The sequence below is a fragment of the Hippocampus comes genome, unplaced genomic scaffold, assembly GCF_001891065.2.
Source record: "Hippocampus comes isolate QL1 unplaced genomic scaffold, H_comes_QL1_v1.1 scaffold92, whole genome shotgun sequence".
NCBI lineage: Eukaryota > Metazoa > Chordata > Actinopteri > Syngnathiformes > Syngnathidae > Hippocampus > Hippocampus comes.
This window is the reverse complement of record NW_017805379.1, coordinates 3,137,007-3,149,780: the sequence shown is the minus strand read 5'-3', so window position 1 is coordinate 3,149,780 and position 12,774 is coordinate 3,137,007. Positions and strand designations below refer to the sequence as shown.

The 12,774-nt window shown below is 43.3% G+C and overlaps 1 protein-coding gene and 1 long non-coding RNA gene across 4 annotated transcripts in view; one reads left to right on the top strand and one right to left on the bottom strand.

The window, feature by feature from the left end:
• Positions 1-3,368: 3,368 nt before the first annotated feature.
• LOC109517378 (single-stranded DNA-binding protein 3) overlaps positions 3,369-12,774 on the bottom strand; it is a 36,042-nt gene continuing 26,636 nt past the window's right edge. For all 3 annotated transcript variants that reach the window (XM_019872531.1, XM_019872530.1, XM_019872529.1), the window contains 14 exons: positions 12,486-12,575; positions 10,908-10,991; positions 10,072-10,131; positions 9,931-9,997; positions 9,161-9,225; positions 8,360-8,421; positions 8,240-8,285; positions 8,043-8,078; positions 6,422-6,476; positions 6,173-6,243; positions 5,786-5,864; positions 5,681-5,709; positions 5,267-5,368; positions 3,369-3,853 (listed from right to left, as the gene is read on the bottom strand). In XM_019872531.1, coding sequence (XP_019728090.1) covers positions 3,824-3,853; positions 5,267-5,368; positions 5,681-5,709; positions 5,786-5,864; positions 6,173-6,243; positions 6,422-6,476; positions 8,043-8,078; positions 8,240-8,285; positions 8,360-8,421; positions 9,161-9,225; positions 9,931-9,997; positions 10,072-10,131; positions 10,908-10,991; positions 12,486-12,575 — 876 coding nt within the window. In that variant the 3' untranslated portion in view covers positions 3,369-3,823. The remainder of the gene's footprint in view (positions 3,854-5,266; positions 5,369-5,680; positions 5,710-5,785; positions 5,865-6,172; positions 6,244-6,421; positions 6,477-8,042; positions 8,079-8,239; positions 8,286-8,359; positions 8,422-9,160; positions 9,226-9,930; positions 9,998-10,071; positions 10,132-10,907; positions 10,992-12,485; positions 12,576-12,774) is intronic.
• On the top strand, positions 4,337-5,060 carry LOC109517379 (uncharacterized). Its single transcript, XR_002168531.1, has 2 exons — positions 4,337-4,704; positions 4,767-5,060. It is a non-coding gene; the product is annotated as an uncharacterized LOC109517379 (long non-coding RNA).

Sequence of the window (12,774 nt, the reverse complement as noted above, 5' to 3'; positions counted from 1 at the left end):
ATGAATTTTTTTTTTTTTACTAATTAGACGATTGCCCCCCCCCCACACACACATGCAAACATATATATATATATATATATATATATATATATATACACAGACACACATACACATAAATAAAGCGGACATGAACTGTCTTCGACTGGCCAGATACCCATCCTCATCATCAATCATACTCACTGTCACTGTTCTGAACATGTCCAAACCAGAGCACTATTCACGATGCTAACGTGCAGCGTCTTTCATTGACTCTCGTAGCCTCTGGGATGTGAAACAAAGACAAGTCCAAACACATGCGAGCAGATACCAGGTGCCTGGAGTCATTCCAAAACACAGACTGTCTTCAAATGTGTTGAGGCAAATACATGTAGCGGGTGCTGGCTTCTATCATATTTGATTCACACAAAGCAAACAGTCACAGAGGTGCATTTTTTTTTCATTTCCCACGACACCCCTCACGATCCACTTGGGATCAGTCCGTGGGCTACCGGTCGATCGTGACCAACTGGTTGGGCATCCCTGATCAGAGTGTCCAATCAACCAACCATGCATGTTTTTGGAATGTGGGAAGGAACCGGAGTACCCAGAAAAAAGCCACGCAGGCATGGAGAGAACATGCAAACTCCACAGAGGAAAACCGCAGTCGGATATGAATCCATGACCTCTGCACTGTCAGGTAGAGGTGCTAACCAGTCAACCACCATGCCGCCAGGAGTGAAATCATTTTATTTATTTTTAATATGCATCTACAACAAGGGGAGGACACAGGCAAAAATGACTGACAACTTGATGAAAATAAAAACAAACAAAAATACACTTACCAAAGCAATTTGTCCACCTTCCCCCGATAACATTTTTTTTTCCATCAAAAGAAAATTTACAATATAAAGAAACATACAATTAAGAAGGAACATTTTTATTTATTATTTTTTCTTCTTTTTCTTTAAACTACACGAGACATTTAGGATGGGAAAACTACCCTAACATGAAATAAAGCAAAGCCTCCCTGTGGACACGATGCCTCATTATATTCAATACTGCTAAAATAAAATAAAATGAGGAACTGAACAGAAACAGTCCTCAATTTCGTCCCCTGCGGCCCCTGTTCTTTTTCAAATGTTACAATATTTTACAACGGCACAATAAAAATACAGAAATGTTCATTGCTTGCGGACAGAAATAATAAAAGAGAAAGACTGCACTTTTGGACAAGAGTATTTGGAAAAAAAAAATCCCCATTAAAAAAAAAAGTCCTTCATAGTTCAGAAGAAGGGATATGTATCAACAAAATGGCCTTCTCCTCCAGTCCGATTCACAGTTGCAATTGTGCGTGACGTTTCAATATCAGGACCTACGTTCTGCTTTTTTTTTTTTTTTTAAATAAACAGTTGCAGAGTTTTCATTTAAAGTCCGAGAATGCGCTCATCTTGCGCCATGACTCGCCCCCAATGCGCGCGCGCCCACTCACACTCACACACACACACACACATACGCGCGCAAACACGCACACACGCTCAAAGTATGTTTCTGTGATTTGAAATATCAAAACATGTCAATGATATCAAAAATGCATTGTACAGTATTTACAAAAAAACAAACAAAAAAAAAAACCAAATACAAATGAAAGATGGGAGAGTTCAACATGACTTAAAAACCCGAGAGCGGTTGGCACCCCTGCAAAGCTAGGGGAGGGATAGGGCGGTGGGTCAAAATCTTTCATACTCATTGGTGCGAATTATGGGAGGCTGGTGGGGCAAGGTGAGGGCTGACATCAAAATTCATTTGTAGCCAATGCTGACTGACTGTAGACAAAATACATTTTAAACAAAGACACACGGGGAAAATGAAAAATACTTTTGTTTACATTGTTGACAAACTACAATTAATTAAAAAACAAAACTAGAGTGGATGCCACTCCTACCTGGGCCTCACCCAGTGCAAAGTATGTGAGGGTGGGGAAGGGGTGGGTGGGGGCAATTAACCACATTTGTCCTCATTGTTGACGAATGATCAGAAAAAAAAGATTGACAGGTGACATCTTAGGTGGGGCGGCATCAAAACTTGTTTGTACTCATTGGTGACAAATTATGAGCAAACTAAGAAATATAAAAGAGAACCCTTGCACAGCAATGTTGGCGGGAGCATCACGAGCTGAGGGGCCGCCCCCCCCCCAAAAAAAAGCTTCAGTACCTTGTAGGGTGGGTCTGAGTGACGCTCTGATGACATCACACAGATGAGAACACCATGCCGCCTATCTGCATATTTACACCATTGCTACGAGTGGTGCAGCTAGAAGAGAATAACACTTGTTAAAAACGATGCAACCTTTCACACAGAGAGCCTGCTAAATCACAGCATCAAAAATCTGCCATCTGTCTGCCTTTGCCTTTCACATAAAACCCAGTAACTACAGGCAGGAGTTTGCCGGTCTTGTATCAAGAAGTGTTCATGAAAAACTGCCGTTGGAACCGTGTGTGTGCTTTTACACAGCAACACTGCATCCATTTTTCCGGTTCTTGGTTTCACACACAACCCGGAGAATATATACAGGAAAAGGATACAGAGAATACTTTTCATAATTACATGATGTCAATGCATCAAATAGTTTTAGAAACTGATCATTGCTTTCGACACAAAAAAAAAAAAAAAAAGCCCCGCTTGTACGTACCACTTTGCAGGGTTCTTCGTGGAAGGCAAAGGTGAATAGATGGCAGTTTTTCCATTTACAGTTTTGATATGGTTATTTTGCGGGATGTCTGTCGAAAACAGGCTTTCATAGGCTCATAAATCAATGAATAAAAAAGTAAAGATATAAATACAGCTGTGCATTACTCTGCATGAGGCTGACAAAAAGTTGCATTGGAAAGAAATATTTGAGCAAAAGCAGGTAGGGAAAATGAAGGTTGAGGAAAGAATAAAATGGGTAAAGAGAGGGAAAAAAAGAAGAAAAAATAATTTAGGTAAAAAAATTATTTAAAAAAAATAACGCTGGAAAAAAATTACTCTAAAACTAAATCATTTGGGTCAAAAAATGGGGATAAGAAAATAATAAATTGGCTCACAAAAAAATTTGGAAAAACAAAGTATATATATTTTTAAAAGGCCAATAATGCAGGGATAAAATTTTACCAGCAGGGAGCAGTGAAGTGACATGTGTGCACATGAGTCGCCTTTCTTTTGCAAAGTACTGTGCACTCTGAATGAAAAAAAAATGACCATTGCAATATAATTAATAACAAAAATACAATAATAAAAATAGCAATGATACAAGACCAATACACAAAAGGGCAAAAAATGGATCATCATACCTCTGATAAAAATGTACAAACAGAGGTCCGGAACAACACATTTAAAAACTAAATTATTTAAAAAAATAAAATAATAATAATAATAATAATAATAAGTCCGATTGTGGGTGAAGATTCCAGAGTGTCCTCAAGCATGTGTCACGTTTCTTTTCTCTATTTGTCCTCATTCTCCTCATCGTCTCAAGTCCGAGAAGAGGCTCTTCCTGTTGATCTGCTGCGACTTCGTGCCTGGCCTGGGCGGCCATTTTGCATGCTCCCAGAGGGCCCGTTTTTTTTCACCATAGTCCCGGCGAGCTCCAGGGCCGCTCCGGAGGAGGATGTGGATGAGGGCTGCGGTTCACCCGTGAGGAACGTTGTGGTAAAAGCCAGGAGGAGGAGGAGGAGAAGGGGGAGGCCCGATCCGAGAGTGAGGTAAGAATTGCAGGATGGGGGGGACCACAAAAAAGGAGGTGTAGGGGTACAAAATAGGAGGGGGGGAAAATAACCCCCCCCCCCCAAAAAAAGGAAAAATAAAATCACACACTCATCGTCATGTTGGGAGAATACTGAAAAGAGAGAGAGGAGGGGAAAGGGAGGGAGGAGGGCAAAAATGAGTGGATGTGCAATATTTAAACACTAGGGGGCGATCACACCCAGCACTGACATTAGCAAAATGCTGCAGGTATACAATCCAACTTCCAAAGATATAGATACTGGGTAAGGTAAAGTATGCATGCCAAGTTAGCTAAAGTAGGGAAAGTAGTCTAAGAAAAGGTAAGTAGGTAGGTATGATAAGGTCATTCAACCGGGTTAGCTAAGATAAGGTAGGTTGTTAGTGTGTTAAGGCAGTTGAAGTACACAACTTGCATATTTCGGGCTAAAACAGTCAAAGTTGGAACAATCTGAAAACATAAATTGTCTATTTTCTAGTTGGGACGACGATACAAGGAACAATTGGTTCTTTAACTTCTTTCTTCTTCTGTTTTCACGTAAAAAAGAAAGAAAAATAATCATAATAACCTTAAAATATTTTGTTGAATTGGCCAACTTTAAATGTTAGTTTGTTGCCTTGAATTTTTGAGTTCACCCAAATTTTTATTTTTTTAAACAGTTTACGTTAGACAATGTAAATATGTAAGGTATTGACCCGCATGTAGGATGATTACTGCGATTGGTTAGGTTTGGTAAGGTAGTGGAAGGACATAAAATGTTAGTCAAGGTTGGTCGGTAAGCTAAGGCAAGGCAAGTAGATCGGTAAGGCAGGTAAGTAACTAAGGTAAGTTAAGGCAATATAGGTAGTAGCTATTGTAAGGCACGTAGGTTGGTCAGGTAAGGTAGTTCAGCTAAGCTGTGAGAAACAAGGCAAGGTGCGTTAGGTAAAAAGCTACGGTTATGTAACATAGCTTTTGGAGCTAAGGTTGGGTTAGGTAAATTGCCAAGTTTGTTTTGAGAAAGTATAACATAGCTTTTGGAGCTAAGGTTGGGTTAGGTAAGAGTGCCAAGTTTGTTTTGAGAAAGTAGGAAGGTAAGGTAAGGTGTGGTTGTTTAGCTGAGGTAAGGAGGTAAGTACGGTGCGATAAGGTTAGTAAACTAGTCTGAACATTCTCCATCCCCCAAACAAAGTGGTCGTACATCTGATACTTCTGCAGAATAGTTTTTAGCATTGAATAATGGAGATGAGGTGATGATCATCACACATCACTGAAATAGACGCACAACATGAACTTGTTGGCTATTAGCAAGCTGGCACAATGCAAGCAGATGACACACTTCCAAAAAAAACAAAACACAAAGTGTATATTCCTGCTTGGGCAGGACTAGCATGCCTCACTTCAATAAGACAATTTCAAGAATTTATAAAGTCAAAAGTTAGGGTTCAAAATGACCGTCCTGTCTGCTTGCATTGATCCAGCGGTACGTCGGGGAAAGCGCCAAGGTGAATGAAGCCTTTGGGATATTGCGGTGATGCTGCGACTTACACTTTCGCTTTGGAATGGGTTCAAAAAGTTCCCGCCCATTTCGCCGTCGTCTCGCGGCGTTCCGGGAGGGTTGCTCATGCCCCCCATGTTATTAGGGGAACTCTGGATAAAAACAAGGGTAGGAAACAGTGGAAATACTTGACGTTATCATGGAGGACTTGAGAGTGAAACAGTGAGGGGTGGGGCTTGGGGGAGGAGGGGGGTTTTAGGTAAGTTAATGAAGGTATGTGAGCTAAGCAGGCAGGAAGGTAGGTAAGAAAAGTGGATTAGTTAGGGCAGGTTGGGTCAGTCAGGTTGGTTGAAGGCAAGTTCAGGCAAGGTTCAGTGAACTCAGGTCAAAGAAGTAGGTAAATAGCGTAAAGGTAAGGTCAGGTAGTTAAGGCAGGGTTAAGGTTTCAAGGTGAGGTGACTCACCTTTGGCAAGCCGTCCATATCTCCAGACCCTGTAGGAGCACGCCGCAATTGAGTCATAAAGCACACGTGACAGGTACACAACAAGACCGAGCAGAGAAAACGCACCGAGAGATCCGTTCATGTGGTGCGGCTCCATGGCTCCCATAGCGCCCATCGGCCCGTCAGGCCCAGGTCCCATTGGGAACTGCCGCAAATGACAGAAGAACAGAAATTTGCTTTGAAAACGGGAATTCAGATGGCTTCCGGTCGCAAATGGCCAAGAATTCAGTCGCGGAGTGCTCTCAATTCAGAGCTGTTTGTCTATCAAGCACGTAGGGCGCCAAAAATTGGGTGGCGATCAGGTGGTTTCACGAGAAGGAGTTGGTTCGGGTACAACCCCTCAAAATAAGCAACGTTTCGGAACACAGCAACTTCAAACCAAAATGGCGAGACAACAGAAAGTAGAAGAACGCATGCTTCCCCCCCCCCCATGTATGCAAAATTTGCCCTTACATTGGGTCTGTTGCCTCCCGCTCCAATGGGATTCATCATGGTGTAAATGTTTTCACTCGAGTTGGTCGAATCTGAGCAAAGCAAACAAAACGAGCTCAGTGAACAGATGGCATCGAGACGCGCTTTCAACCAAAAAATAATGACGAACAGCAAGAGTCAAGTGTGATGAGACACGCATGGTGAGCAGGCAAGATGGAGGGGATGGTGGGGGTGGGGCTGTGGGGGGCGGGTCTTATGTACGTGACGCACCACCTGGGCTGGGCATGATGGGTGTTCCGGGTGGACCACCGCCACCTGGGGGGCCCTGAGAGAAAGAGGAAGGAGTGATCAGTTCAAAATTCAAACCCATAACAGGACGGAGGTATTATGCAACCTCCAAAGTGAAGCATTTTGGCTTGCAGGTTGCTTTAATTCGAAAAGTATAAATCCCACAGCAAATGGCATCAAGTGAATTTGTAACCGTTAATATCAAAACATGTTTGATACAATGTTGAGTTTGTTTATAGTTTTTGGGTTTTTTTTCCGTTGACTTCATTTAGATTTTATATGAGCAGATTTTAGAGGTACTTTACAAAGACTTTTAAATGAGCATTTGTAAACAGCAGTGGCGACCCGGGCCTTCGAATCCCCCCTAATACCAACGCGCTTACACTGCTATTTTACAAAATAAGAGACTAAAAACACAATACAACGATGCGTGGCAGTACAGAGAGAAGCATTTCACACGTTTGGGAAGAAGAGCATTCATCCTGAAGCAAGAACCATACTCAGAGTCAGAGCCTTTATTTCCTCCAACCGATTCCAAATTTCTACACTGCATTATCATTTGAAGCAGTTCGCCATCAATATTTATCGAGTACTATGACAAAATCATAAAAAACTTCATTTACTGAGAGATGCTGATTTATTCATAGATTAAAAAAAAAAAAAAACCCTCACACCCTTTTCTTTGCTCCAGCCCGTCAACTAGCTGTAGCCCTCAAATGTGCTGCTCTGAAAAAGTGTGGAATAAATCCTCCAGCCAGGAATGATTTTTCTTGAAAAGTCCGGGTGAAAATGAATTTTTAATCATGTCAGAGATTCGTCCTCTTCCATAAATGTGCAAATGCACCAAGATGATGTCTGCTACCGTGGCCGACTGTTGCGGCAACCTTTGGTGCACGCACAGGAGGGGTGAGACTACATAGCTCAAACAGTCAGACGACAGAAAAAGCAAACGTCTGTCTTAGCCTGCGAGCAGGACCTGTTTGATGAATCTAAAATCTAATTGGCTAAAAAAAAAACAAAAACAAAAAAACTGCCATTACTGTCTATGTGTCATGGGCCAGCATTTACGGCACTGAAGACCATTGGCAGATTCTGCTGACATGGCAACACATAGAACCTGAAATCTGACTGGACAAATAAATAAATGAAATATGACTAGAAGCTCTGTAGCCAAGACACATTATCAAATCAATACAGTAGCATATATTATATCACGGTTGCAATCCTATTTCCTTTAAAATATACATTTTAACTTAGCTTTGTGACGGCATTGCTTTTATTTTGAACTGGGCAGCGCGGTGGGTGACCGGTTAGCACAAGCGCCTCAACAGCACAGAGGTTGTGAGTTCCTATCTGGGCTCCGCTTTCCTCCCATATTGCTAATACATGAACTTTAGTTTCAGTAAAGACTCAAAATTGTCCTTGAATATGTGTGGCATCAAAAAAAAAAAAAAAAAAAAATTAATGATATTACTACTAATTAATAGTATTAATATTACCATTACCCCTCAAGGCAAATTCACAACTGTCGCCATCATAAAAGCCTTATGAAGCACTTGAGCAACATTTTAAGGAACATTTTTTAATTTTTTTGTCAACTCACCACGTAGTTGCCCGGAGATGAGGAGGAGTAGGCTATCTGCGGAGGGAAACCAGAGCATCACACCTTAGCTCGGGCAGACATTCCAGCCGAGTAATACCGCCAAACACCAAAAACGGCTGCGCCACATCTTGCGAACAGCTGCTGCGCGGCAAAGCTCATGTTTGCAGTGTTGTCACACGTAAAAGTGAATTACTCACTGAGTTCGTGTTCGGCCCGGGCCACGGCCCTCTTCCTCCTGGACCCCTGCAGTGACATAGTGGAACATCAACTACATGATCACTACAGTCATAACGAGTACAGCGAGGACGTGACCGTACATGTTCATTCCTGGCATGGGTCCGCCCATGGAGTTGGGCGGGGGTCTCAAGCCACCGTAATTCTGTGAGATGAAAAAAAAAAAAGTCAAATTTAACATGGTATTTGATCATAGAAAGTACAGTGGTGCCTTGAGAAATTAGTTACATTTGGTCCGAATGTATAGAATGAAACTCTGCATCATGATAAAAATGCAACAATTCATTTCATTTTGCCTTTACTTCTGGGGTGCCCCCCTTGGCCACCAGGAGGCAGTATAATACAGTCATGCACTTGCACTGCAAATGCGCACTGAGGCAATCAAATATCAAGTCAAGTCAACTTTATTGTCAAATATACTCTATGTGCAACAAACAGCACAGACTAAATTTCTTTCCTCTCAACCACAGTGCAACCACAGGACAGAGAGAGGAGCCGCTGCGGTAATATGGCATGCACATAAATATTTTCACCATGCATGTGCACCGCTTGCATCCCTAGAGAAGAGCGTACAACAGTCATTTTTAGTCATACATGATCATATTGCACGGCAGCTCTACCGACCTGAATTGTTATAGTATCTGTCAACATGTGTTGCTCCACCGTTTGTGTTCAACTATTTGGTCATCAGAATGCTTTAAAAACGCAACTATCAATGCGAACTGTTGGCACGTTCATGGCATTTTCAAGCATATGTTGGCATCAAGATGGCGGGCTGGGTTTAATCCAACGTTGTTTGATTGTTTTTAGTATACATGAACTTCTAAATTCGGTCACTCGTATCTCAAGGCTCCGCCTTATGCGTGCGGGTGTGGCAGTGGTACCTGTGGGCCCATGGCCATTCCTCGAGGAGGGTTCATCCGCATCGGACCGCCCATGTTGGGATGCCCTGAAACGAGAACCCAGAAATTAATTCGCATTAATTCCAGAAATGGCTCGTCTCCTAAAGTCTATCTGAGACACACGACAGACTCGGCTGTGCCCTAATCCCATTAGTTCAAACCCTGTGGCTGTAATCTCCAGACAGAATCTCCAAAGACCTCTGTCGTCCTGGGCCAGACTCACCAGCTCACATTGAGACCACATGTGTGTAAAATGCCCCCCCTCTCCCCGCCCCCCATATAAAAAAAGGCGCCAGTATGGAAAATAATGCATGGCTGGAGTGATTTTCTTTTAGCTTAAGGTTCGTCTTATGACTCCATAAAGAAATCTGTGGTGCTGTCTCATATGCTGTCCTTTCAATGCAAATTAAAAAATAATCAATAATAATAATTATTGCTGCAAATAAATTTGCGCACTGATGCCTTTTATGCATATAGCGCTCTATTTAATTCCCGCCCAGTGCCACAATAACCAGCCACAAGTGTGGATGAATGCGAGCCATACCAAATGTTACACTATGTATTGTTTTATAGTTTTTCTCATACGATTACTTTTGACAATAAATTTTGTTCAAAATTTTTTGCACTTCTATTTATAACATGGGATTTGCATGCAGGCATGTACCGCAAAACAGTGGGGTTCCAAAAATAACATATTTTGAATGGAATTCAATTCATGGCTTTTTTTTTTTTCCACACAAGAATTGCCGTACCTTGCGGTCGTGTCGGGTCCAAACTGTTTGGCAGGAGAGGCTGCGATCCCGGAATTCCACCTGGAGGCTGAACAAAATACATGACTGATAGATAGACATGATCAGCTCCAAGTTGAATAAGAAGAGGGGCGTGCTTCGTACCTGATTTGGCATTCGGAGTGGGGGGCGCGGTCCACCTGGGTAGCGTGGTGACATGAAAGGCTGTAAAAAGACCAGAAGCGTGAGATTTGGGATACATGTTAGCGCCGAGGACGCACAGATGAGGCGAATGACGTGTAAAAGCCACACATCCCCCTGCTGTCACTGCGGTCGGCATAAGCCGACTCGGCCTGCGGTCGCGCTGGTTATACGCAAACGCGTCGGGGGCCAACAACAATAACAGCAACCTTTAGAGGAAGCATGCTCCGACTCGGGGAAACCAGAAACCGCGAGAACGACGATCCGGGCTCTGGGTAGAAATGAGCAACTTCGCTGGCTAACCCCAATTCAGATTTTTCCATTTAGAGAACGGTTCGAAGTAAGGATGTGAGAACATGCTTGGTTCCTTGTTTTATTCATATGCTGTGAGAAAAAGCAAGCAAACGGGAGGCTGTATGTGTGTGTGTGTGTGTGTGTGTGTGTGTGTGTGTGTGTGTTTGTGTGTGTGTGTGTGTGTGTACGTGCGGTAAGTGCACAACCCCTCACGAGCAGCTCCAGGGAGGGGAGGGGAGCGAATAATTTATTCCACACAGGGACACCCGATGCTGGGCACTGACGAGGGCCACGGCCTCCCGCCTTCTGGATGGTCCCCCAACGGTGACCAGAGGTGTTGGCTTATATGGTTCTAGAACCACAACCAGACTAATGGGCCCGGAGGGTCAAAGAGGAAGAAAGTGAAAGGAGAACTGATGTGGAGTAGGGGCCTTGCATTTGGGTGGGCTTTTCGAGGGAATTGAAAGGAAGGAAGAACTGCTGGAGAGTGAGTATTTGCCTCTTACCTGGCCGTGGGGTCCCATCATGGGGTTGCTTGGGTTGTGTGTGGGGGGCTGTGCGTGGGGGGACTGCTGAGAGCCGGGTGGTCCCTTTAAGAAAGAAGAGGGGCGGAAGGGTGGGGGTTACACCTGGGGCGAGCGCCCCTTCGTAATCGTCGGAGAAGGATGACGACTTTTAATTAATGTAATTTTGTGACTCGTTTGCATTCCATTTAACGGAGCCTGTGTACCACCACACTTTGAGAATCAGTGATGACGCGTCTAGGGAAGCGCTAAAGTTTTTCTTTCGTGCTTCCTCAAGTGTAACATGGCGTTGCGTGAGACCGGACCATCTGATTGACATGTCGCGTCATTTCGGGTGGGAAAATGGTTGGGACATCGGGACGAAGTCGCCTCACGACTGCGAACAGGAAACGCGTTTGCGGAAAACAAGCGACGCTCCCTGTCAAAATAAGTCCCTTCAGCACCACACACACAGACCCTCACTACACCCCCACCAATGTTATAAATAGCTCTCCCATGGTTCACTCTCTCTCTCTTTCTCCCCCGCTCACTCCATCCCTTTTCCTTCTGCACTCATTAGCCTCCCCGCCTTGCTTAGAGCACCAAAACAATGGTGGCAGGTGGGTGACCGTGAGTCCAGGTGGAGGTGATCTTTCACATTTCTCATCTCTCCGTCCCTGCCCGCTACCTTATCACGCTTCGGCCAAATGCCAAAGCTGTCTATCACGCCGCGTGGAGCCAGCTGTCTTTTTTTTTTTTTTCAATCTAAAAAAACTTGGGGCCAGAGAGCCACTGTGCAACCTGAAAGTTGTACCCGAGAAAGGTTGATTCTTTCTGAGGGTATAATTTACCCTGTGCGACGTCTTTTGAATTATGGTTGTATTTGGAAGGAAGGGCAAGGCTGTCAAATCCAGCCCTACCATGATAAATAGCCATTTACCGTGGCATGGCAGCAGGATGGAGCAGGTACACACGCTGAGACACTCACAATATATTTTGGGAGGTTTGTTCAGACAGCAACTTCCACAGAAATAATAGAAAGACATTTTTTTTCTTTGGCAGATAATGTGAAATTAAATTCTCCAAAAATCATATTTTAATTGATCGGCTACAGAAAACACGAATGACAATGATATCACAGTCACTCTATTGGCGAGGGATCGGGACCAGGCTGACCAGCAAATAGCGAAAATATACGTATAATTGGCGAAAAAAAATACATAAACACTTAACCCCCCAGATTATTCAGAAAAGGTTAAACATTCAATTTACGTTATTCACGAAAACGAGGGGTAGTTATATTCTTACAAGAAATATTAAAGTCTTGAATGTTACAAGATTTTTTTGGTTTTAAATAGTCATTTCAAAAAAAGTGAGTGAACTAAATTTTATTTGTTCGATAACTTTATTCTCATAAAACGGACAACTTATCCTGTAATATACTACAACTCAACTCTCTCTTTTTCAATGTCGCTCGAAATCGCTTTTTAATTTAAATCTCTTTAATGTCGTCACATTCGAGGAACGAGTGGGGCTAACAAGAGATGTTGGATTGATTGATAGATTGGTTGTGGCTGGTACCTGGAAAAAGCCCGGAGGCATGGGACCGCCTGGCATGGCGTCGTTGGGGGGCATGTTGCCCATCACCGGGCTGGGCGCTGCTGCCGCACTCTGAAAAACAAACAAAAACAAAAGCCAAGTTATTCAACGTGACGTTTGCAACAGGAATGGAAAGGGTGCAATGGTTGCTAATTTGCTGAAGGGGGCAGTATCTCCCACCTTGGCCCAGCTTCCATTCACCATATTAAGTTTAATGGCTAATTCAGGAAAGTGTGGCCTATTACTGCCTTTAAAGCGTTACCTGAAGAGC